Genomic DNA, 26,973 nt, shown 5'->3' with positions numbered 1-26,973 from the left:
GACCTTCTCCAGTTCCGCTGAAAAGAAATCAGGTAACGGTAGGAAAAAGAATCTATTAATTTCACAGGAACCAAAAATTGATGATAGCAAAGAAAAGAAAAGCAAGGACATTCTGTTACATTTATTCACTTTCACAATACCATTCAGTATCATTTTTCCAAGTACTGCTGTTCACAGAATTAACTGTTCAAATCCTGATACTCATATTGAGGAGTATCTTGCCAAGAAATGGATTATTTTCGGATTAAAGTAACACTAAATGTGAAAAAATGAATCAGACTACATTTTCCCTTTTTTAAAAAATTGTGAATTGTGTAATGAGAAAAGTTGCATTTTATTTGCTTAGATCTAGGGAAGTACTGAGTAGAAAAGATTGCCTTCTGCTATGCCTATCATGAATACATCTGGAAGATATAAAAATTGTGGCTTGAAGAATTCCTATACAATCACATTTCCCTAAAGGTACACAGGTTTCAGGAAGCTGCTTCATGCTGTGTCATAACTCCTCATCCCAAAATGACTAACTCCCTAATCTGAATAGAGATTTTACTGTTTAATACAGCTCCACAAACCACATGCTATTACCTTAGAAAAACAAACCATGTTTTCAAGTAATGGCAAGATGATAAAGCTACATGACAATGCACAAAACATTTAAAGGGCTGACAACCGCCTACCAACATAAACAGAGTGAGGTTAGGCTGCAAATGCAGCCATAGCCAGCACTGCAAAGATGCTGGTCTCGGTAAACTCTTGTATCAGGTTTTTTTAATGCCCCTTATTCGAGGGAATACAAGATCTTAAAAAATTTCAAAATCAAAAGCTGGCACATAAAATGCATCATTGCCTTCATTTTATTGCACTCCCCCCCTCCCCCCCCAAACCCCAACAAATCAAGACAAAACTTCCAAACAAACAGAAAGAGGAAGAAAGGGGAGAAAAGGGAAAAGAGTCAGTGGGAGACTCAGTGCATTCCCCTTTTGGGCCCAAGCACACATGTTAAATTACAGGTCTGAGAATAAAGATGTACACAAACTATTTACAGCCTGATTTGTGTACATGATTAAGATGTATTATAATACTTATAAAAACGACAGTAAACATCCTGACTACCAGAACTTGCGCCTGACAAAGGCTGTCTCAGGTCATGAGCTTTTGAACACAAACTGTTAAAATCCTATCTAGCTCCAGTATCTCTGTAAAATGGTGTCCTAGCTGAGCCTTGGCCTAGTTTTCTACCCCTCTTAGTGTTTCTGAGACAGACATCACTGAGTTCATTGTTTTCTGCCTGAATGACAGAAGAGCAAGAGTTTTAGTTTCAGGATGGTTGGGGTTTCAGTTTGGTGGGTTTTGGTTCTGTTTTTTGTGGTGTTTTGTTTGTTTGTTGGTTGGTTTGGTTTGGGTTGGGTTTTGTTGTTTTTTATTTTGTTTTGTTTTGTTTCATTATCTTTTTGTTGTTGTTGTTCAGCCTATTGAAATATGTGGGTATCCCTGCTGCAGCTCAGTTAGTATGCTAGTAATATAGTGATAAATTAGCCATTTGTTTATGCCAGAATGAGCAGGGAAAGCAATATCCTAAGGCACTCCAGTAGTACTGAAAGGCCACTGTGATTTTTGAGGCATTAGGCTGAAGGCTGAGCAAGTTCTTTCAACCAAACTATACTGTAATCTTCCAGGAAATACGACGTCTATTGTGTCTTATTGCTATAATGAAATAATTGTACAAAACTAATGAAAATGAGACATATTTAATAATTCTCTGGGTAAATCCATGACATAGATACGACAGAACTGACAGGGTATCAGAAAGCTCCATTTATGCTCATAAATTTCAGGTAATAATTGTAACGGTGCCATTTGTTCCACTACAGCCAGTCTGCTATGGATGTTTTTAAAAGCAGCACTAAATACTGAACATATTTCATCATTAAAGCTAACCATGTGAGCGTGGTCATTTTTATGCTATGCATTTTCACTGGAGTTATGGAAAACTATCTCTCAGCATCTCATCTTGCAGCTTTTTACCCCATTTAGTATCACTGGATTTCAGTGGGAACTTTGTCAAAATTAAATGCTATGTAAGTGGGATCAGGCTTTTATGTACCCCCTGACTAAACAGCGAAAGCACCTATATTACATGATCCTTTGTCCAACCTAAAAAAAAAAATGTTTTATATCTTCCACAACTGTTACTTAGTAATTTATATATCTAATTTTTAATACAGTGATTTCTTACTCAAGTTTCTGTGATATACAGCCTGGTTTACACAAAATGACACAGTGTGTGCCATTCTGGATTTGACTGGAAAGTGAGCACTCATTTATATTACACAATTTTTCATTTCCATTTTAAAAGTACTTTCTCAGAGCACTTGTAAAATTACCAATATTTTTAACTAAGAAATTAAGAAATATTTAGAATTGTACATATTATATGAAATAGTTGTCAGCCCTGCTATTTCAAGGAGGTGCAAGAAATAAGACACACCAGTATCTAACTCCCTTGTAACTGCAGAAAAGACAATGCACAGGATTTGTCCATCTCCTACTAACTGGTGATCCTTGCTCAAGACTTCCAAAGTCCCTGTGAGGCTAAATGAGATCCGCAGGCCATATTATTACAATGACAAAACCTAAACTAAGCTGAGGTCTCAGCTTATGCTAACTCCTGATTCACATCATTAACTTTACACATCATAAGCACAGTGGTTACCTCCAGACTTGCTTTCAGCCATAAATACCCGATCAGATTAAAACTCTCACAAAGTTTATATTGTTGCATATAGGTCAGTGTCACATACATTCTTTTGAGAAGCCCAGGATGACGAAAAAGGAGGAAACTCAAGATCATGTTAGTCTAGGTTTTGCCCAAGAACCCTCCTAGCTACTGTATGGAAACAGTGGGCATGTATTGCAGCTGGGTATGCTCAACTACAGTAATCCTTGCGAGGAAATTACACAGCAAAAGCTGGCACTAAAATGGCCAAAATATCACTGCCGGAGTCCCTTGACCACATGAAGCAATGGCCAGCCATCTCACGTAGCTCAGCCTCAGGTCAGAATGGCCAGGGCACCCTACTCCTGGTGCAAGGGCCACCAAGGGCAAGGCCAAAGGCATGGCACATCACTAGAGCTGCAAGCAGGAGACACACAATGGTTTAGCTGCACATACCTTTCAATGTGAATAGAGGACACAATACTGTGCGCAAAAGGAGAAGCCCTTTACAGGCATACAAGTACAATCTGATTTGGTTTACACAAACCAAGGAGAAAAGAGACAAAGGCCCCACGGAAGTCAGGAATAATGTTGAAAATATGCTGGCAAGGAAATATTTTCAGAGAAAAAAATACAAACCCTTTCACATTCTTCTTAGTTTCCATATAATGCACAAGACAACATACAAAAGAATAAACAATTACATTTAAAAGAATGAATAACTGATATTTTGAACTTACATATGACGTAATAATCTTTGTTCTTCTGAAATTCCAGGCCCCAGAGATTAGGACTGAACTCTTGAAACTTGATGGTAAACTTAACATCTTGATCTGGCTTGGCACAGTTGAGTAGAGGTGTATTGTCCTTTCTAATAGCACAGCTGTCTGCTTGGTCTTTATCAACCATGTAGACCTTATAATATTCATACTGGCCAACAGTTTTAGAGTCCACCTTTGGGCATATAATATCCAGTTTGTCTCCTATCTGTGGATATAGTACCAATCCTTGTCCAGGAAGGAATCTAAAACAGAACAAAAGAAAAAAGAGAGAAGAAAAAGGCAAAATGTGAGCCACTTGACAAAATCTCATCCAAAAAAGTAGCAATTGCAATGGACAGAAAGGAACAAACACACAGTTTCCAAAACCAAAATGACAGACTGAGCAAACCAGATTTTAATAGTTTGGGTCTGACTCAATTTAATATCAACAAGATGTTTATTTAAATCTTGGAAATTACAGATGGATTGAGTTTTATAGTCTTAATCCCAGTTCTGGGAACTCTAGAAGGTTTTAAGTCTCTGGCAGGCACTGCCGTTTCTTCCACATTTGGCTATATACAGCAGCTAGTACAATGTCTAATGGGCTACAATCCTGTTTTTCCGCTTTGGTAACATGTCTACTACTCTTGCACATATTTTGCTAATTTTGGACAGGGGAGAATGACAAGAATAATCTTTCAACCTCCCCAGAGCAGCAGCCATGTGGGAAAGGAAACATCTTAGACTTTAAGAGTTAACAACATTACAATGTTGACTGATGTTACTAGTATAACACAAAGGAACACCAGTCACTCACCAGGGTCATACTAAAAGACCTGGGGTGGACAGAGACCCACCTGACCCAAGGGCCATGCCTGATAAAACACTCTTCCAAAACAGTGTGACTGCTAGACTACACTGATTTCTTCTTTTCATGAATTCTACCATTACCATCATTATTTTAGCCCTTTTTTCTTTCTTGTGCTACAAGTGAAACATGGGTGTGCTTTTGCTTTAGTATAGATGAAGACTTCTTACACAAACTGGCAGTAAACTTTGTTTGGGGTTAAGCTTGATACTGTATCCTTCCTACTTGTATTAACTAACAGACAAACTCCACCACTTCTTCACCAAAGAAAAACATACATTGTAATTATTTATAGTATCAATTAATCCACAAAATGAGGAGCCTTGTTCTCATGAGGAGCCTTGCTCTCACACGGACAAAAGCTGCAGCAGGTTTGTTTGTTTCTTTGTTTTCTCCTTAAGATATATTTGTTCCAATTAAGGCCAAGAAGCACACGTTTTAGAACTACAGCCAATGACACAACATACTTGAATGCAAGACCTAAAAGCCTGACTTTCTTTCCTCTTTCTCCTGCCTGCCAGTCTTTTCCAAAGATCTTCCTTAATGGAGAATCGGACTGAAAAACTGACTGAAACAACTGCTGCTTAATGAACACCCTTCTCCAAGAGCTAACATTTAAACAGCACAAGTAGTAAATCTAGCTTATTCACAGGCAGCCTTTCTGGAAACTTTAAATTAGAGTATTAAGACCCAAGCAGAACAAAGCTGTAGGCAATGGTGACCTCCAGCCTCTGGCTTGGCTAAAGAAGCCCATCAGCACACAGTAGTACTGGGGGAGAGCTTACTAAATTAGAGAAAAGAATGATGCAACACCCCAAATTTCGAATCCATCGTTTACAACCACTTGCTCCCACACAATGTGAGTTTATGATCTGTGCTAATCGAGCGGGATTATTTTCGCTCACAAAGGCTGTGCAAGAATTATATTTGTTGTGAAGCAGCACAGAGCAGGACAAAGACATGTAATTACAGATTTACAGAAAAAGAACAATGCAATGTTATGGCAAGAAAAGCGACTGTTGATGTATAAATCACTGCACTTTTTTATGTCGTGCAGTGTAATTCCCAGACAACAGAAACCAGGCTTGGCCACGGCTGTTCAAACTGAGATGCACTGGAGAAAGGGCCGAGCTGTGCTTCTTCCTCCCCACCTTCCTGAAAGCTGAAATGGTGAAACAAATAGAGAGGTGGAAATGCATCCTCCTCAGAGCCACCAGTCTCGTGAGGGTGACAAAGGGAGAGGCCAGCTCTGCCAGGACACTGAGGACATGGCGGGAGGAGGACCACAGCCAGCCAACGTTCCCGAGGGAGCAGAACGGATCCTGGCTCAGGCTCTCCCCGGGGACCAACTCCAACCAGGCAAAGGGACAGATTCTGAGCTAACACCCACGACTGACTTTGCCACCTTGTGGGACCACAGCCCCATTTTATTTTGCTCCTGTGCAGCACAGTTGTACCAGAAATATGAAAATTACTCGTATTCCCCCAGGACAAAGGCTGGTCACTGTATGATCCCACCGCTGCAAATATTTCTTCTTGCTAGTAATTCTTCTTCATGTAATGTGAATGTGTAACATGAAACACGTGAGATTTCAGAGGAACAGATCTTTCCTTTTAAATCAATCAATTCAGATTCCCATACATAACAAATACAAAATTCATAAAGTTAGAAACGCGCACCTGTCTGTCATTATCAATAATTTGACCTAAAAGCTGTCCTGAAAAACAAAAACACTGATTCCAATTTTAGCTGTTGTGTATGTATGTGTGTGTCATGAAGCAGCAGCAGTATACATTCTGCATGCAAACTCTGAGCGCAAACAGGCTGGGTTTAGATTGCCAGGCGATACTCAGAAAGCAGCCAGCAGAGAGAAAGCACACTTGTGTGCCGCAGTTAAGCAGCCAGGAATTGCCCCATAAAAGGCAGAGGACAGAACCACCCCCAGCAGACAGCTAAAACACATTTTACAAGTGCTTTAAACCGACGCACTCGTTAGACTTTATGGCAGGGGAATATTCACGCTATGGCTCTGAAGTCTGTACAGTTTGAGAACTAAACTCGGTAAATCCCGTTCCACTTGAGTTTCTGAAGTTGTAGGATCTAACGCTGATGGGATTAGGAAAGTAAAAAAGGCTGAAAATGAAAGGATTAATCTGAGAACTTGATTGTATTGAAATTTTTTCCACAGTTTGCAGTTTTGACCGTGACCTTTGCAAGAAAGATATTTTTCCAATTTACTTCCCTTATTTTCTTACAACAATAAAGCACAAATATGGATGGAGAGAATAAAAAAGTTTCATCTCTCATGCATTTCAGTTCAACCATAAAACTTAGTGGCTGATTAGTAGTAGGCATGATTATTATCCCTTTATTTAATACTTTTGCTACTGTGTTTTCATAGAGACTTTAAATCATTTGCTGGGTACTAAGCATTTTCTGAAGCCATTTATTAAATGTCAGGAGGATTAAGACTACTGTTTTATGATCCAATTTTGAAAACTTTACCTCTGAAAAAAAGAAAGTACATTCAGCCTTAGTAGAGGTTAATAAAAACTTCAAGATTAATCCTAAACCTTTATTTCTGCGAGTGCTGATGTAGCCTTAAGCATTCTGGGGTAGCATCAACACTTATGAAATGTTTGCAGGATGGCATTTGTAAAAATAGAGCTAATAAACTGGCTTTTAAAGTCTGGATAGAATGTGCCTTGAACCAATCAAAAAGCCTTTTTTTTTTGTTTTTCCCCCAAACAGAAATATAATAAAGATGGAACAAGAGGTTTTCAGGATCCTGCGACTGATCCTCGAGGAGGCTGCATTACATTGATGGTTGCTTGGGACTGTGACAAGCTCTCCGAGCAGTCAGGATAGTGACAGCACTGAAATCATTGCTTTCTATAAAAAGCTAACTTTCAAACTTTTTGCTTTTCAGCTCCAAATGTTCTTTACTGGGAAATCTACATACCAATATAGGCCCCGTTGCCCCAACAGAAACTTAGGAGAAAAGCTTAGCGAGTTGCCTGACTCATATCTGCCAGCAGTCAGATACAGTGAGACTAGAGCATTCGATTAATCTTTCCCACAATTAATTATCCTGGTGCTTAGTGTGAGAAAGCATAGAAAAGCGTATTAAGTACAGCAAAAGCTGTACGATGAAATTAATGCACTTTCAGTCTGGCACTTTTGGATACAGAGGGCATTTCTACTGTCAGCCCAAAATTAGTGTATTGTGGGTGACATCTGACATCTGTGCAAAGCCCATAGATGTGAATGTGTCCCCCGCGTCCAACTAGTCAGGCAGCTTATCAAATAACAGCAACATGCAGAGTTCCCAAGCCTTTTTAAAAATAAGTATTATATTGGATCAAAAAGTCACATGACACACAAACACAAAATAGAACAGAGTAGTCTGTTCCCCACTCCCACCAGTATCACAAAGATTTTCTTTACCATGCTTGTTTTAAGGCCCAGCAGTTCCTGGCACTAATGTACCCTTACTGATCGAAGTCCTAGATAAACTAAATTTTATTTTGAAATTTTACAAAAAATAGAATTTATATTATTCACCATTTCCAACTAATTAAAGAATCTACTTCTTGTTTAGTGAAAACAGTCACATTCAGACATATTAAATTATAAAGTTTTCCTTAATGATAATCACTCGAATGTGCTTAATTTCATAATAGTAAATTCTCAAAAAAATATACAACTTTAACTGCCAGCACTGAGAATATTCTACTGTTCCTTACTACACAGACATTCCTAAATCTGCAAAATTATCAATAGAGAAAATTCTTAGAGAAAAAAATTCTTAAAGAGATTGTGTTACTCTTGACAGATGTGTTCTCATGCTTTTCTCAACTTGCAAAACTGCATATATATACACACATACTATAAATACATATATGCACACTTAGCTTTAATTATATCCCAGTAATTATAAAATAAATGCAATTTTAGAAAGCATGTTAGCACTTGTTGTGAGTTTTGTATATTTAACTGGAGAAACAGTGCCAAATTTCTGTGCTTTAATACCTTACCTGAACTAATTGGTGTAGGTAGTTAGCTTTAAATTAATGTAACAAAAATAACCCTAAAAATGTGAACAATCAAGATGTTTCTTAAAATGCAGCCTGAAACCTTCTGTTAGGGAACCCTATCCACTTAACTTTATGAAGTTAAACTAGCAGCCTGACTATAAAGTTATTCATTGAAAAGTTTTATTAAGGAAATGTCATGAATACTAATAACACAGTATGTTAGTCCGTTACTTGTACAAGTGCAAACTGAAACAGAATACAGAACAGCATTGCATGCACAAGTCCTTACTGTTTAAAAAGTGCGGTTATAAATAGTATATGTATGCATCATCTGGCTTTTGAGAAAATAACAACGTTCATATTTTGAATATCATTTTGTCCATAGGAGAAATATTTAAACAAGGCAAAAGTCCTACCAGCTTGATGAAAAGCAAATAAAAGTTCCAGGCTAAGGTCCTAGTGATTTCAGTGAAGTACCAGCGGGCCGAATGAGATGAAAACCAGTTTACTGATTCCCAAAGACTTTGAACTGAATACAATAAAAAAACCCAGAGACCAGGGATCTCTATAAGACTCCTTTGCTCCATACAGAGCTTTCACATTAGTTTCTGTCATATTCAACATCATATACAAAGATATGCCACGGGGATACAAAGTGTACACCCAGCTGTAAACCTGAAATGCTTTTTTGCAGAAGCGGTGGTTTTATAGGACTGATCTCACGCCAGTTTAAATGGATTAAGTGAACGTGAATTCAGCAAGAAGCACATCAGTAATTGCTGTGGAACAGACAGAAAAACAAGCTTCATCAAAAAAGATTGATGTGGAGTCTCTGTCTCAAAATGGATATGGAATTTGGTTAAAAAGAAAGGCACTACTCTCACATGAAGCCTCTGCAAGAAAAATGACCATAGTGTGACACAGCAAGATGACAGTCTGGCTTTATGCACACAGATGAGCAGATGAAACTTTGAAAACAAAAGAAGTACAGCATTTCATATTATTAAAATTCTTTTAAGTGAGTTTTGGAAGCTACTTTTCTTTGTCAGTGCGGTATTATCAAATTATTTTAATACTGTAACAAAGTTTTACAGAGCATGCTAAATAGGAATGTTTTTGAATTTAAATAAAATTTAAGAAGTTTAATCTGCTGACCTTTATTTATACGTAACATTTTTCCATGCAGTTAATGAAACTATTCATGTAAGCAATGGTTACTTGCATTAATAGAGCTTGCAGGCTAGAAACTAAATGGAACTCAAACAAATAAACAAATATATTCACGTTCATCTCTTAAGATCTTTAATTGTAAATACCACATTATACAAAGCAAGAGTATAAAATACCATAGCAAAAGTTTCTAAAGCTGAAGCTCTTGTATTTCTCACTTCCATTGCAAGGGAAGAAGCTCTTTTTAGGGCTCAGGCTCTCCTGCAGTAAAACCTGCAGCAAGCCCATAAATGCCTTGAAATAGTTGCTTAAACTGTTGCTAAATCTCCATCCTGGGGTTTGTGGTACCTCCTTGTCCCTTCCCCTTCCTCACCTCCAAAGGAGCCCATCTTTTTTGGATCACCCGGGGGAAATGCCTGCAGTGCACTGAAAAAGGGAATGGTCAAGGGTTTATTTTGTTTTATTCACCACCCTGGACACAAAACGGTAGTCGTGCCACCACTTTGTGTGTCTCAAGTAGATACGCAAATAGACGCAATTCTTGGTGCCGTTTCCGGGACCTATTGTCATTGAAATCAGTTGCAAAACTTCCATTAACTTCAGTGGGGCAAGACAATGCAATATGTTTATAAATGAAAACTTAATAAGCTACACGAGAATAATTCTGCAGCATTATTATATTTTCTCAAAATTTTAAGGGGACAAAGAACACGGAGGATGTATGAAATTTTAGCTGTTCACTTCATCAATTCATTGCACTACCTTTTGCAAAATATCAGAGGAAAGCATTGAAAATACAACAAAGGATTTCTAATAGGTGCAAAATAAGGAAGGGTTGAGAGTTTATACACTTCTCCCCAAATAAAACATTTTGTTTTGCATGGATGTGCAGGATTTGACAGTCAAATTGTACCATCCCATCACAGTCCTAGAGGTAAAAAGCTTCCATTGTATAAACACCCACATACACCATCTCTCTTCAAATATGACACAAAATGCCCTGACTGGTCTTCTGGAAACATGTGTCATGAGTTGCCCTCACCAAATCACTCATGTGCCTGTTGCAGTTGCAGAGATACACTCACTTCTTCGCTCCGTTCAGCATAGGATGGTCTCAAGGCCAAAGATGACTTGCACTTGAAAGAGCACAAAACCTGCAGCTAAGACACGATATTTGGCAAGAACTGTACCCCCTTCACCCTTCACGTCTATGGAAGATCACCTGCAACTTAGCATCGAACACACCTTATTGGAGAAACTCTAAGAGAGAATCTGCTTCCTTAAAAGCTGTGATGTACGAGGTTATGGATGTGATCTCATCCCGTGGTAAAAGAAGCTAAAGGAGGTGCCGCTGATTCTTCTTCAAGGCTACCCCAATCTTGAGCTCGTCAGGGGCAGTTGACTCTGCAGTTCCTCTCCAGGGGATGGTGGCATCTTGGGGTGATCATGGACCCGAATGCACCAGGAGGACATTCTCCCCAGGCCCCCCTGTGGAAAAGAGGCAGTGCTGTGCCTTCAGCCCCCCGGTGTGCTGCTGCCAGAAGGGTTTTGCTGTGAAACAAGTGTATCTGTTTCAACTGGACGCCATCTCCGCCTGCAAGAGATGTTGAGTATTGCTGGAAAGCTGCCCTTTCCCTTCCTGCTAGGCTCTCACTCGCAGAACAAAGCAAAAAGCCCGCTTACATAGCTGAAATCTTCAGACCAACTTGTGCTTTACCCCTTCATCCCCTAAGTAAATCCAGGGTGTGAAAATGGATGTGCAGTTTTCCTCCTGTAAAAGGGAAGCATGTTTTTCTCTGCCTTAAAAAAAAAACAACCTCCGAGAGCAAAGACTTATCTGTATTGTTTTGTTTTTCCCTCTACAGTGGGAAACAAGATCTGGGCTTTTTGCACAAGAACATGCAGACTGGCTTAGAACATTTACCACACAGGTAATGCTTGAAATGCTGAAAAGATGTACGATTTAATTTTTAACTACGGTTGACAAAAGAATTTTTTTTTAATATACATTTTTATATTCAGTTTTCATACATGACCTCCACATAAAGCACTATTAATAGCAATTAACTTTTTGTATTGTTGTGCAGAAAGCAATTACTACTCTGCTGAAAGTACTTAAAGCACTAGAGAATTCTGATCCATTTATAAAATCAATTCTGGTTACCACAAAAGAACCGCTAATGTGCTTCAAGACAGTCTCCTAACTAAGAAAAAAAAAAAAAAAAGGGATGGATATGACCAATGTTCTGTTTTAAAGTGTATTATATTAACATTTCATCAGCATTTACAGAAATATGAACCCGCACAACAGGGCTGGGCTTGGCTTCAGCAAATAAGGAATCACTCCTCACATCACTGATCGCTCACTTGCTCTCATGTACAAGCATGGAAAAATAGGCAAATTCTCCTTTTTATTGGATTTCAGCAGAAACATGCTTTCTACATAGAGTTTAAAAACTGCAAGTGGCTGCAGTAGAGTGTAGTGGCCAATCTGTATAAATGGCTTATTCTGAGGAATTTCTGAAAGAGAAAACACTCAGTAGGTGCATTGTAATTAGTTGCTCTTTCTAGTTACCTCTTGACAAACGATGCATGCAGGTCTGGATGAGAGCCCAACTCTTGACCCATGCCACCACTGCACACTTTAGTACTTCAAGCAGAAATCCCTAGCCTCAGCATTCTTTTCATTTTGTTTTTCCAGAAACTCAATGCTGGTAATGCACAACATGAGAACCAGACATGATTAGCAAAGTTGGAATTCTTTCAGAAGTGCTTCGTATAGCTATGTTCTAAATATATCTGAGGAAAGCTTCTTGCCTTCAATTCCTTCCAAATATTTAGCGTGTTTCAGGACTGGGTTAAAGGACAGAACATGGAAGTACAGCAAACACTGTTCCCACAATGCTTAACAGTATGCTTTAGTGTCATTTGTGAGCCTTTCAAACAGAAGATATTAATGTGAACATTATTTTAAATGAGAGGTTATAAGCCTATTGAGAAATGCAACTTTTGCCACAAAAAAATACCCTTTAAAAAAAACAAGCATTTTTTGGATAGCACTTTACTGCCCCCTTTTGCACTTTAACATTAGAACAGGTTTCAACATGAACGTATGTCTGAGAAACACTGTGAAAATATGGGGTAAGAAGACAGAGCATCATGTTTACACACTAGTAGACTATCAGGCACAGCTTCGGGGACATCTTCCACTTAACCTACACTGAAAACTAACAAAACATCTAGCTTTCATTGTCCCTAGTCTTCCATGCAAGAGATCAGTAATGGATGGTTTAAATTACCATTTTTATCTGCATGCATATGGGCAACTGGGAAAGAAGGGGATATTGGTCATTAAGACCAGTTGTCTCTCTAGCACAGTTTTCTAAAGCAAAGATCATCTAGATCATCTGCAACTTGAATTTGGTTTTATTCATCAGGAAGAAAAGAATGACAAAGGGCTTTCCAATCTGAGGCCATTCATTTGTTAGCAATCCCTTAACTGAGAGGATGGGTGTATCCTTCAGAAGAAAACTTCACAAACTGGCAGGCAAGAATATTTTCATGAAAGGTGAAGACGAGAAGCCTAGACATTCAAATACCCTGCAAGCCTACAAGAATAAACCCGTTCTGCAACTCCGCACTGCAATTACAGTCAGTACGGAATCCATGTATGTCTGCGTGTGTCCACATAGATCTACGAAAGGTAATAAATCTGTAGTCTAGTGGCCAGTTATTTACAAAATACTAATTCATTATGATAGAGTCAGAAGGGGACCCGTCCTGCCCCAACCTTCAGCTACCATTTGACAAAGTCCATGTGCTGCTGTGTACACTTATATTTAAACTTAATCCATTTTCCTCTGTCATCCTACAATTACAATACAAGTCACAATAATATTAAATTTCACTGCCTACAGCATTGCACAATTGAACCATTACTGTAATGAAAACTGACTCCCTTTGATATTAACACTGGTGTTTTCTCTCATTTGCTAGCCATGAAATACAGGAAGAGACCAATGTTGTTTTAATTAAAGAATTGCTGCTCAAAATATGCTACTGGGAATATTAAAGTACTTCTTTGCTCTTGCAGCAGAGATAATCAAGTATTTATATATGGTTTGTATTTTTGAAAAAAAAAAAGAAAAATAAAAATAATCCGTGCCATGAATTCAGCGTAACACAAAACCACTGCTCTGCTTGACGTGCTCGCCGAGGCGGGGTGTGCCAAACCCAAGAAAGATGGTGCTTTGTTGAAAAGACGCAGAGCAGTAGTTAGCATGGAACGGAAAGTCAAACCAAACCATGTGTGCATCTTACACGAGTCACTAAAGTCTTTGCTTTTAAAAAGCTAACAGAGAGCAGCTGGCACTTGCCAAAGAAGTACTTTTCAAAAAGGGCACTATATAAATCACAAGAAAGAAACAATAAAACCAGATTGTTCTACTGCTGTGCTATTCTGTGCTCTTCTCCACCGTTCCTGTTACATGAACAAATCTGTCAGCCACAATACAAGGATACCAACCCAAGTTTGCAGTCTTCTTTCGCTTAACTACAATTTGTTCGCACCTGTACAGTCTTGTTCCAAGACATGCTCCAAGCAAAGTCGAGGGCGGGGGCTGTCTTGTTACTTGATGAGACATTGATAATCAGTGATTATATCTCAAATTCAAAGAAAAAAATTTCAGCTGCTTTGCAGTTATTAGAAAATATATTACTGCATACCATTTGCCTGCATAAGTAAACACTGGAAGCAGAACAAGTTGTTAACTCAAAACTTTCAGGAAAAGTTATACCAAATCAATAACAGCACTGTATCACAAACCAAACCTGTTTTGACAAATCATTGTTATGCAAAGATTTTCAGAATCCAGTTGCAATTCTCTATCACTCCTACACCACATCCTTTTTCTTTTCATATTAAAAAGATGGTTTTGAGGTGGGAGAAAATGGCATAAAGCAAAAATCCAAATGGCATATCTACAATCAGTCCGCACTTGCATCTCACATTTAACCCAGGACTCAGCCTCTCGCAAGCACGGAGATCCTACATTCTTACACTAGACACAAACATTTCCAAAAGTTTGACTGGTTTTCAGAATCAGAATAAAACTGGACGGCCACTGCCACCTCCAAGACAGTAGCAGTATTTGAGCTACCAAGAACCAGCTTGTTGCCCGCTGCAGGTCTGAACCTCTTAAATTAAGCTAAACTGACACAGGAATAGTTTTAAAACTCCTGTAAATGTCCAGAAGTGCATTCATCACTAGACTGGACACCCCTACCCTAGGTGGAGAGTCCATCAGAGAGGTGCAGCAGATGGCCAGGGACAGCAGGAGCTCCAACCATTCACTCCATTTTAACTCACTGACTATGGGCAAGCTACATAAAAATTGAGACTCTTTCCAAATGTAGACAGAGTCGTAGCTTCTGACATCATTTTCTCATTTAAAAAAAAAATGTAACGAAGCTTCAGAGAGATGTGTCTTTGTCTAACCCCCAAAAATGTTTTCACTCTGGCCTTGGTTCAAGACAGCTCATGCTTAAATTCGTCCCGCTTCAGCAAAAACATTCAGTATTCAGCACATGCTTAACATGAGCTTTTCTGAATAAGGACAGTTTCCTGAGTCAGGCCCTAGGAGTACAGTGCAGTCTCGCTCGCCTTGCTGTCACAGACCGACCCACAGAATGGAAAAGACTATAATAAGCAATAAGTTTACAAAGATTCGGCTTCTGTTTTTCTTCAAAAAGTGCCTGAAACCCATCTGATAGAAGGAACAATGATTACCACTAAAAATTGTCTCTTTCAAAATATTTATCACACAGACTAGTAATCTTACCCGCCAACGTGGCCTTCCCTGTTCAGCTAATCTACGCAGCTTGGAAATACCTTGGAAAAAGAAAACTAAAAAAAAACCCAACCTAAATGTCAAGTGTTTTGCAGTGATTAAGCTAGACTGCTTCTGAACTAAACTGAAATTAATTAAACATGAAGAAAGCAACTGAAGTGTGGACAGTGAATGCTATGGGATTGCAAATCCTCAAAAGGAGTCAAGGTGCTCGCAACTCCAAATTTAGACTTTTATCCAGTCAGGTATACAAACTAACTGCTGCTCAGGCAGTAGGTAAACAGATGGCAAGCACCAGCAAAAATGAGAATGCGAAACGATGCACCGCTCGAAGAGTCAGAAGCGCAGTTATGTGTGCTTTCACCAGTGCTTGCTGCATAGGTTCCTTAAACAAACTGCTTCAAACTTGCAGAACATCAAAAGCCAGATGGGTCTTCCCAAATGAATCCACAGGCAAGGAGCCAGGATTCCCGTTTGCTGCAGAAGTAGGCCTGGACTTGATTTGAGTCTTCTCAGCTCTGACAGGCTGAAATCTGGCAGAACTCCCAATCCAAAATAAAATAGCATTCAATTGCAACTGGGCTTTAACTAATAACAATAAATTTTAAATCCTTCTTATTAGCTTTAACATGCACTTCCCTTTACAGTGCACTGTTCCCCTTTCCCACCGCTCTTCTTTGGTTTGGGTACCTAAGTAAACACACTACTCAAATAAAAGCTAACAAACAGTGAGAAGTCATTTGCAGCATCATGTATTTTTCAGCCTAACATACCATCCTACCATCTAACCTATCCATATAATAGCCATATAATTTTCTATTTTCTGTTGACAGGTGTAAAACACGATTATACTCTAAAGTGTACACAGGTCTGAATCCTCCTAAATAAAGTTTCATAAATCCTATTTTAGCCATTAGCTATGAGACATTTAAAAAAATCACTGTAGGTAGAAAACTGATCTTACAGTCATGTATTTGCCATACATCAGGAATGATTCACATAGCAACATAATCCTCTACTAGCCTTTATCTATTTTGGCTTAGAACCTACGTGTAAAATCAGAAGAAAGCATAGACTATTACATCAAAGTTTAAATCAGCTGCATTATAATTATCATGCTGATACCGCAATAAACACTGGGTGTTGGCTGGCAAGGATTGCCAAAAAAGATAGAGGTCCTGCCCTTATTTGCTGTCTTTGACAATGTATATAATTGCATCAAAGGAAAGTTCTCTGCATCACAGTTACCAGGAAAAAAAAATAAACCTGGATGTTGTCTTTCCTCTAGTAAAATGATAGATTTTGTTCATTATAAGAAAATTATAATTTTGCCTATAGTGAAAAAATGATTATAATGTAAAGCCCTTGCAGGCTAATGTAATACTCACTGAAATCACTGGAGGTATTTTCATAGAGTTGAACAGGAGCTACACAGAAGCCCTGAACATGTTTATCTACTTGCAACTAGAAATATAAAATACCAAATGACATTTCCAAATACAGAACATAAAACTATCCATTATAATTCTGCATTTAAGTCTGTCTGAAGACTTCTGAAAATCTAGCTAAGATGAAACATGAATTTACAAGCACACCAAAAAAAAAAATCAACATTACAATGAAGACACTTCAAGTTTAGGGAATTTCCATGCTTTACAGTTTCAGTTTTGGAGATTACCCACCCTTGGGGGCGGAGAAGCAACAGCAAAACTACTTTTTGTTCTGCCATTTTGTTTTCATACTTGGCTCTTAGAAAACATACTGAGTGCTTGTCGTCTCAAAGCCTCTCCACTCTTTTGGGCTTGGGGTTTTGGTTTGGTTTTTTTTCAGTTAGGGAACAGAAGTGCGAATTGCAAAACCTCTGTGTTTCAAGTCCATCTTCGAGTTAATGTATATCAGTGAAAACTTAGTTGAGGAGCAGGGAAGCTGCAGAGGATTCTGTATGGGAAGAGGGATGCACCCCATAAGGAATTTCACCCGCTCCTTCCCGTGCCCTGCCAAACCTCCCCAGCCTTATCTGGTACATTTCTGAAATGTGACATGACAGGCAGGTTCGAAAGCTAAATGTTGGATAATGGTGGGCAAACAAAGGACATCGGTTTTTGCATTATTTCTTTAATTACTTTAACCCTTGTTCGAACAGAAAGCATAAGGCCAGAGTAATTCAGCTTCTCTCTTTGTCATTTGCCTGCCATAAATATGCACCAGTCTGCATTTGAAAAGCTGAAGGAGGCCGCAAGCTTGCTGGACATTTATCATGCTCTGTTCCCTGTTAACAAGCAAATACTTTAGTTGAATGGCCCATTAGCAATCATTGTCAAATGCAGAATGCAAGGTGCTTGGATGTGACCGGCCTGTAAATTAGATGAGGGTGCCCCTGCGCTTCGGAGAATTTCAGCAAATGAATTGGATCTTTTGATATAGATTTGTGAAGGTTAAGCTGCAAGAGAGGAAACGTATCTGAGCACTTCAGGCCCCGTATATTCTGCCAATCTGTTCAGCTCCCTATATGCACTTGTTTATTTTTCATTTGTTAAATCACATCAGCATCAAGCAGCTTGACAGTTTTGGTTCTGGAGTTCCTTTTTCAGTCAGAACTGTGAAGCTTTCCAGCTTACTATGGGGTAGGATAAGAATGATAAATTCAAGCATGTAATTAACATCTTTATAAAAAAAAAAGGGGGGAGGGCGAAATTTAAAAAGTGTCTAAGCCACTGCCAAACAAACAGCATGAATTCCATTTTGCCGAGCTCATCCCAGGCTCATTCCCACTAAAGAAAGACACAACTGTTATTGTAGGCTTCAGTGTTTTTTCCTCCTATGTCTAGACTCAGCCTAACAAATGCAGAGTGCTTTCCTTCCCCCCTTAACAGACAAATGAGCAGGCAATAAAGTAAATATTTCTCGTTTGAATCTTACCCCTGATTCGCAATGTAATGCTGCCTTTAAGTTGTGGGTGTTTACGGTTTTCAGTTGGGTAAAAAAAAAAAAAAAGCAAGTCTTAACTATTTAGAAGGCTCTTTAAGAGAAAAGGCAAGAAGAAAATCCAAGTACCTACACTAGGAATGATAGTTTACTAGTTTACTACCTTTACAGCTACGGATCGCTTAAAATAAAGGACAAAACAATGGCTAATTTGTCGGCAGGGTGAACCAAGGGACTGACAGCAAACTCATTCCAATGATTTTAAGTTGGGGTGGAATGGGGGGCGGGGGATAGACAGATGCTTATCTCATTCATGTCCAGATTGCAGCCTGCCTTTCAGAAATAAATACCACCTAGAGACTCAGCCAGATGAATTTGGTTATCTGTAGCTTTATTGGTAAATAGGAATGGATGCTGCTTTGTTTTGGTGGGTTTTTTTAGTGTTTGGTGGGGTTTTTTTCTTTTATGTTGTTTCAGGACACAAGAGATGCTGAAGTATCACCTGGCCAAGGCACAGACAATGCAGTGTGTTTATCTTTGCTGCTCCCATGGAGTGTGAGATGGAGACTAGAGCCTAGAACACAGCTGAAATCAAAAGGTCTCTGTTTTCTTTCCAGATAACCCCAGTCCTACCTATCCCCTCTGCTCTCTGTTCCTTGCCAGCATGCTCCTGCCCGAAGCCCAAATAGATTAAGGCAACAAACCCCAAGTGCAGCTAATTCTTCAGAAAGGCTGCTGCTAGGGCAGGAGTTAAAAAAAGGGAAAATCTTCCACACCTAACAATTGCAGCCATCTCAAGTTTTAATCGGTCCCCGTCTGGGCAGAAAGCAGTAAATGAAATCTATCTTTACCATATTATACGCCACCAATGAGCAAGAACTGAGCAGCTTTTCTTTACTGCTTTAACCATCCCAAGCCACAAGTAGGCTTTTCATGCGTTCTAATCCCGGCCCCCAAGTTTTGTGCAGTTCTCACATAATACCTTACAGCCCGGAGCAAGGCCCTTAGTTTCTAACACCCCTTTGAGAGACGTGTCATTTCTAACATCAAGCTAATCTATATGTTGCCATGGCATCACCCTTTATCTGCCTTTACATCTTATGAACTGCATGGATTTACCACATTATTTTTATCTGAAAGACAGAAAATGGTGGTTTTATTGCCATACAATCAGATTACTGCTGCTAGTTTCTCTATGCCTTTTTACCATACTTCAATCAAAAGGGATCAGTTTCTTTATACTCTGCCCTTGATTTACATTACATCTGTAAAGACCTAGTCTGGGTTGTAATCCCCTTATTAACTATGACCAGGGTTGATTTGCCTAAAAATAAAAGCAAATTGTGTCAGACCTTTTCACTTTGTTTTTGATTCGGAACTACAAAATGGATTACTAAAGAAATCTTCAGAGTTCACACGGCTGGTATAGTACTGAATTTAAAATGAGAATTAAACAAGTTAAACATGGGAGCTATGTCAACGGTTTACATTTTCTATCATGGGAGAAAGGCTGAACTGCATTTGTCTTTGTGTTCCCTGGCTTTAGAGAGACAATGAAGCCACAGGAGTTTTTCCAAGCTCTTCTAACACTGTCCTTTTGCCATCCTCCCTTCCTCTGCTTTTCATGCAACTCCCCCCCAAAACTCTTCTGCTTTGTTGCTCCCTCCCCACCCCTCCAAAAAACTCCCCTCGCTCAAGACAACAGTGTTCTGGTTAAAAGTCTATATTCTGTGGCACTACATATTTTCATCAAAATATTTCAAGCAGTCTAACATTCCTATTTAAGTTTCCACAACGCCTCACAAAGAATGAGCTCATAAGCAAATCCATGTAGATGTATGATAAATGACCAGAAAAACAGGTTTCTTTATGTCAGCAGCCAAAGCAAGCAGACATTAGGCACACATGAATACCATTTTAATCACTATTTTTTTTCTCAGAAGGAACACTTTCTTCTCATTTGCAACAAGCAATTTCAAGTACTGCAGGTTGCACAACACACGAAGACCAGATCTTCCACAAAAAAAAGAGCAAGCACCCCTGGCTCTGGCTACTGCACAGGGCTGAAAGTCCTGTCCTTGCCAGTGTGTCACGGCAGTCACCTCAGGCCCTCCACTGACTTCCTATTACAGGAACCTTAGCCGAATTTGAGACGATCCTTAGTGATACACGTAGAGCAATGTGATCTCCTTCCAATAAAACTGGGAGATAAAAAAAAAAAGGGAGGGAGGCATTCTTGTGTGTGGGAAGAAGAAGAACTTAAGTGATTTTAGCTTGACTTTTAGTCACTGCCTTTCTAAAGGCAATTACTTCATTAAACAAAGTGAAATAATGTAGCACTGCTTACAGATAACATGCTTTAAGATAATGACTATAAATAATATAGCAATTATACTCCATGTATGAAAGGCTGCGGAAAATAACCAGCTCAGGAATCCAGCCTTCAGTTTGTTCTGTATTCATTTTGCTAATTCACTTGTGCTTTGGAGACCTGGCTACGAATGCCAGAGATATCAATGGACTGGAAGCCACTGCTCACTGCTTGTATTAGCATGCCAAGTGTCAACAGCTATGTTTTGGGTACAATTTAGGAGCATGTGTTTAAATCATTTTAACCTTCCACTCCTGTTTCTTCAGCTTGAAGCTGTAATTGCTGAGGTTAGAAAGTGCGGTCCCATGACACAGGACTCCCAAATAAATTCTTGTCTAGCTGAGAGGCTCCCAAACATGTTGTGAGATATCGGTTTAGCGAGCTCTTTGTGCTCTGGCTGGCTCGCCTGTCCTGAGAAACAAGGGCTGTCCATTACCTACAGTTTATCATCCTGACAAAATGTGAGGAATGTGGATGTGAAAGCACTAACAATTCCACCCCTGGTGCTTTCTCCTTTTTTCCCCTCTCTATATTAAAACCGACAAGATTAACCCAAATGCAAACTGCAGAGCATAGTTCAAGGGGCTATTCAGTCGGTAGTGAATGTGCATTTGTTTACCTACAAAAATAAGAATTCCAGATACAATGAGAAGCAGACTAGTCTATATGCTACTGAATAGACCATTTAACAGGGTCATCAATTGTAGTTTATTTTATCAGTTTCTGACATGTTAGCATTCATTGAGAGGCTGGCTGTGAAATATCCCATATATAACTGGTTATCAGAGGCAGAGAAAAACAGCTATATAATCTAACTTAATCAGTGTCAAACACACCACTTGTGAGGATAACCTTCCACATGTCACTAAGCGGGAACTGCTTGGCTCACCGGCCTGTAGCACACAGGGAATAGTGGCATTTAGACATAAGGGATGTTTTTTTAATGAATTTTCTTTACCATTTGACTACAAGACAGCCCATAACATTACGTGCTGTCCTGCGTGCCAAAGGCGCACCGCCTTGGTGAGCCCTTGTGAGGTGAAACGGAGGTAATCCTCCTATCTATACACATTGTTTACCTTGGCAGAAACAACACAGGCAGAAAGTCCCCCATTAAAAAGTGTCAACAGGAGTTAGGTCTACAGAGTAATTCTTCTCTGTGTTTCCAAGATCATGAGATCTAAGGCTCTTCAGATGAGAAATCTGTAAAATCTACCAAAACCATCTGCAACAATGACGTTTAACCTCCCAAGCAATAAGGTCACAGGTATAATTATTTTCTGTATGTCATTTAAAACACACCTCTTGTGATTTGGTCGAGGCAACGGAAGTGGATCTCTAGAAAGGGAGAGAGGGGAGAACAGGGCAGGGAGCTCTGACTCCAAACAGCAACTGAGTGCTCTCCATCCCAGCCACCTGCTAGAAATTATACCCTCAAAACTTCACTGCAAAACCAATTCGGTTTATACATTCACCTTAACCTAGAATTTATTATTTCATACTTTATATTAACCTGAGTAACAACTTCTCCCAGCATTTAATTGCCTACCTGTTCAGAAGATTTATGTGTTGAGGCTTTCAATAGAGTTAAATGCACAGCTTCCCTGAATAAATTAGCTGGCACCAAAGATAGTTATTATTTCAAACCTAAAAAGGAGCTTTATTATTATACTACGCCAAAATCCATTCAGCAGCTTACTTCTCAAGCTAACATTCAGCTTGAATCCAGAGTGAGGACAGCCTTGTCTAAGGAGAAATTATTCCATATCCTTCAGGCAAACAATTGTGACAAGAATTAGTAAGAAATCTTGCTCAGGGAAGTGGAGCTGTCTCACCGGCAGCAATATCGGTAATGCATTTGTAAGCTTCCTCAAACTACAGGCCTCCAAGTGGCCTATAAATCACTAGCCCCAGCAATTGAAAAGCCTAATTTTAATAGTGTACTTCTTCACTGTGGTGATTAAGCCTCAATGAATCACTCAAGAAAACTAAATTACATCAACAGCACAACCTATTTTTAAGCGTGCATTAAAGTTGAAAAAAACCTAATTAGATATTATCATTAGATCTACCATTAACAACATTCAAACCTTTTTTCGTAGTTAAATAGTTCAGAATTAGACAGATGGAAACACAACGCATATTTGATAAAGGAAGGGTATCCCCAGGCACCGTAAGATGGGTTGAATTCAGCTGCTCAGATGCTTTCATTTCACTGATGGCTAATAATAAATGTTACCAAGGTTAAGTTAAAAAAGCAACAGCAGGTTGGAGCTGTCAGGAGAGAGGCCGGAGCTGCGAACTCTTCTGCATTGGAAGAGTGACCTCTGTAGGCATAAACCCAGCCAGGGCTGGGGATGCAAGAGCCTTCCCCTTCGTCTAAGGCTGAGCCCAGCCTGTCTTCCACCAGCACAGCAGGCCCACTCATGCAATGCAACCCCGGCTCGGAGCTTCTGACTTTCCAAAATGCAAATAGCATTATGAAGACCACTTTATAACTGGTCAGGTCGCTTTATTCTCCGATGTTACGTCGTACCTTTCCTAAGCCAAAGAAAGGCTTCGACGATGTAGCATCATCATGAAAGCACAGAGCCAATAACTGGAGCTAAACTTTATTTTATTTTAACTGGCTTCCCACCTGGTGCATACATAAAATGATCGTCTGTCACACAATGTTAGGAATAAAGATACGGAACTGCACAGCCCACAGCATTCCTGTCACGTTGTTTTGTTTTTGTTTTTTTTTTTTTTTTTTAATTAAGAAAGATCAGAAAAGTCTTATGTAAAGAAACCTTAAAGAGATCCAGCAAATATGTCCATTATTGAAAAACACTGGCAGAAATCTCCAGCGACTTTTTGCTTCAGCAGTAGGTAATGACTGTAACACAAGACTACTCGATAAACTTGAGATGCTACTCCTAACGCAAACTTTGAAATCTTCACAAACTCCTGGAGATCCTGCCACCTACACGGATTTAATCCCTGATCCAGGAAATACTCCATTCTTCTTGTCTCGTCACCACCTAACATTTCCTCTAAAGAGTCCCCCGGGAGAACAAGATGTGTACTTACTGGATTTAATGGGAAATTCTAAATTCAATTAACGCAACGCATGTGGTTTGCTTTTAAATACGTATAATTGAATATGTAGCATGAGTTAAAATAAATTATTTTAAACCACCTCTAGTGCAAGACTTCCTAAACGCTTTACATACTATCCTTCTTATGATGATTTTTGCTTTCTAAAATAGTGGGTTTGATCACAAAAGTTCAAAGGATTTCACAACTGAACAAAGCCAACTTTTATTTTGCATCTTAAAAATGAAAGGGGACAAAAAGAGAAGTAAAAATAGTTTTTCCATCACTGACTGCAGATTTTTCTTTAGAAAGACGGCCCACTTCCCAAAAAGTTCCTTTCCCCAACAGCAATAATTTTGTATGTTGGAGTATAGAAGCTTTTTTAGAAATATATGCTTCTATTTTAAGAGCGTGCTTTGATAGTGAAGTCCTGGGAACACATGCTTTTTTGCCTGGGTTTGTTAATGAAGAATGACACTAAATGGTCGTGTGATGGGTAATGCTTAGTTCATTACTCACTGACATGTGCCTTGATACCATCAACTCCACAACCAAATTTAGCCCTGTTATAAGCAGATGTAACTTCGCTGGAGTCAATGGGATGAGTTTGCATCTGCAGACGGAGAAGTTGAAGAGTATCACCCCTTCCTGGAAACCCAGCGCGGCCCGGCCCCGCCGGCCTCCGCCGCTACTCCCGCCCCGGGGAGGCGGCGGCTCCGCCGAGCGGAGCCCACACCCGGCCCGCAGGTTGCAGCCTAGTGCCGCCGCCCCGATCCCGGCCCCACCGCCCCGTCCCATCCCGCTGCCGCTCCCCCTCCCTCCCAGGACCCTCCCGCCAGGGGCAAGCGGCGGAGGGGGCAGCTCCGCCGTGACACGGACCACCCGCCCCGGAGAGGGCCAGATCCTGCTGCCGGCCCAACCTGAAATCCCCCGCAGCCGCCGCTCGCAGCGACCCCCACCCCGTCACTGTGACTCCCGGCGGCCGCGGCACCAGCCTCCCCACCCCCATCCCGGGGGAGGTGGCGGGCAGGAGCGGGATGGAAACTTACTTGGGGTTGGAGGAATTCCAATATATGGGGTCTAAAACGATGGACCTCGCCAGCGCAGTTCTGCATAAAACCATCGCGACTCCCCAGCAGTACTTCCAGGCGGAGGCGTCTCGCCTCCGCGCTGCCATGGTCGCAGGCGGCACCGAGTCCTTCCCCGGAGCTTCGCCAACTCCGCCGTGCGGCTTCCCCGCACCTGAGCAGCAACAGCAGGGTGGGTGCCCGGTTATCCCAACAGCCGAGACGATGAATAGGGAAAAAAAAAAATAAATAAAAAAATTACACGCGAAAGGTCGACGATGCACTTGGTGAGAGACGTAAGCAGATCTACTGAGTCATGTATGCCACTCGCATGTAGGAAATTCTCCTGCGAGGTAAGATCCAAGCTACTCCCGAAGAAACAGCAATAACAACAACAAAAAATGCAAATGCCTCAGTCCTTCCTCTTACTGGGGGTCTCCCGGCTGCCTTGGAAGATGCCACTCAAACTGCCAACTCCCATTTGGATCCAGTGCGCCATACACGTTCACAGTGTCTAAGGCTCGCGTGAAAAGGAGTTGAAAAAAAAAAAAAAGGTAAAATAAAAGAAATGGTGGTGTGAGAAATAAATGGATTTGGGTAAGGGTAACAGCCTTGTCAGGAAGCTCCTCCCGTGTGTCTCTCACTGCTCCCTGCAGTTTGCAATCCGCACAGGCACCAGCTCGGGCTGTTTCGGGGAGCTCGGCAACAACCACGAGTCAATAAATCCACTCCGAGAGTCAGCTCCCCAGGTCCCGGGGAGGCGCATCCGCAGGGCTCCGGCTTCCCCGAGGGGCACCGCTGTCCTTCTTGCCGGCAAAGACCCCGGAGCAGAGCAGGGAGAAGAAAAAGTGAACGAAAAATAATAATTTTTTAAAAAGGGAAAAAAAAAAAGGAAAGCCCCAGGTGGGGGTTCGCAGCGTCAAAACGTCCCTCGCTCTCCCCTGACGAGATCCGCAGTGCGCGCCGCGGCGGCAGGAGAAGCCGGGCGTGGGACTTGCGCCACCGCGCAGCCCAGCGCGGAGGAGAAGGAAGGAGGAGCCGCTCCAGCCGCGGCCGTTCCCACCGCGGCGCCTTCAACCCGCGATGCCGTCGCTCCGCTGCTCCTACTACTACTGCCCCCGCCTCGGCGAGTCTCCGGCGCAGGAGCGCGGCCGGCGGCAGCGCGCCGCCGTAGCCATATAAGCGCGGCCCCGCCGCCCCGCCGCCGCCGCTCATAGGGCCGCCGCCGGGCCGCCGCGCTGGTTGGGCGCCGTGCGTGTCACTTATCGCCGCCGCCGTGGCGGGCGGGGCCGCGCCGAGCCCAGCCGAGCAGGGCCGGCAGGTAACACCCCCTGCCCCCTCCCCTCCTCCCCGCGCCGCGGGCGGCCGCCGGAGTGAGGGAAGAGCCCACTCGCTCTTAGTCACGGAGGGGCTGGGCGGGAGGCGCAGCTGGCCCACGCGGAGCGAAAGCAGGAGGGAAAAGTAAAATGAAATAAAATAACTCCCCAGTCTGTCTTTGCTAGAAGTGAGCGTTTTTCAAGTACACTGCTATTTAAAGAGCGGGGAGGGCTCAGGGGTACCCCGCACCTTCTCCTCTACAGCGGGGGGCAGCACCCTAGGGAGAGCCGAGCTGCCAGCCCTGCGCGGGTAAGGGCCGCGTCTCCGCTGGCGCGGAGCTCCCCGCGCAACTTTCTGCGAGTGCCCCGCCGGGGGTGGGGAGGGGCAGGGGGCTCTCCCGCACTCGATCCCGGGCTGGCCCCTTCCCAATGGGGTCTCTGAGTTTTCAAAGTTTACTTGGTTACGTGACAATTAGCCACGGACCGTCCCGAAATAAAGAGGAGTTGGACACGCGGAGCCCCTTCAAAGGGATGCGGAGCGGAGGGCTCCGAGGGGCACTGAAGCCTGCTGCGGGTTCCCTCGCCTGTCCCTGGTGATCGTTCAGTGCCTCTTTCTTGCCTTCCACACTTTTTTACTTTGGGGAGGGGGGGGGGGGCGGAATTTTCGGATCCAGTTGTTTTTCATATCCCGCGCATCTCGCCGGCACCTGGCCCTTTTCTTTAATTTCATTATTAATTTCAGGCCAGAGGGAGTTACCTGTGGGCAGCTCTGGAAATGCTTCCCCAGCGGCTCCGGAGGGCCCCCGAGGGGGTG

The 26,973-nt window shown here is 41.4% G+C and overlaps 1 protein-coding gene across 1 annotated transcript in view; it reads right to left on the bottom strand.

The window, feature by feature from the left end:
* The window catches only part of EFNB2 (ephrin B2), a gene marked incomplete at its 3' end in the record, with an annotated part of 41,030 nt that extends 15,897 nt beyond the window's left edge, over positions 1 to 25,133 (bottom strand). The window contains exons 1-2 of the mRNA XM_080363399.1: positions 24,826 to 25,133; positions 3,457 to 3,740 (exon numbers count right to left, since the gene is read on the bottom strand). Coding sequence (XP_080219525.1) covers positions 3,457 to 3,740; positions 24,826 to 24,953 — 412 coding nt within the window. The 5' untranslated portion in view covers positions 24,954 to 25,133. The remainder of the gene's footprint in view (positions 1 to 3,456; positions 3,741 to 24,825) is intronic.
* Between the last annotated feature and the right edge of the window lie 1,840 nt (positions 25,134 to 26,973).

This window comes from Nesoenas mayeri (genome assembly GCF_963082525.1).
Source record: "Nesoenas mayeri genome assembly, chromosome: 1".
Taxonomy (NCBI): Eukaryota; Metazoa; Chordata; class Aves; order Columbiformes; family Columbidae; genus Nesoenas; species Nesoenas mayeri.
Note: the sequence above shows the minus strand (reverse complement) of the source record. Positions and strands in the feature narration are given on the sequence as shown.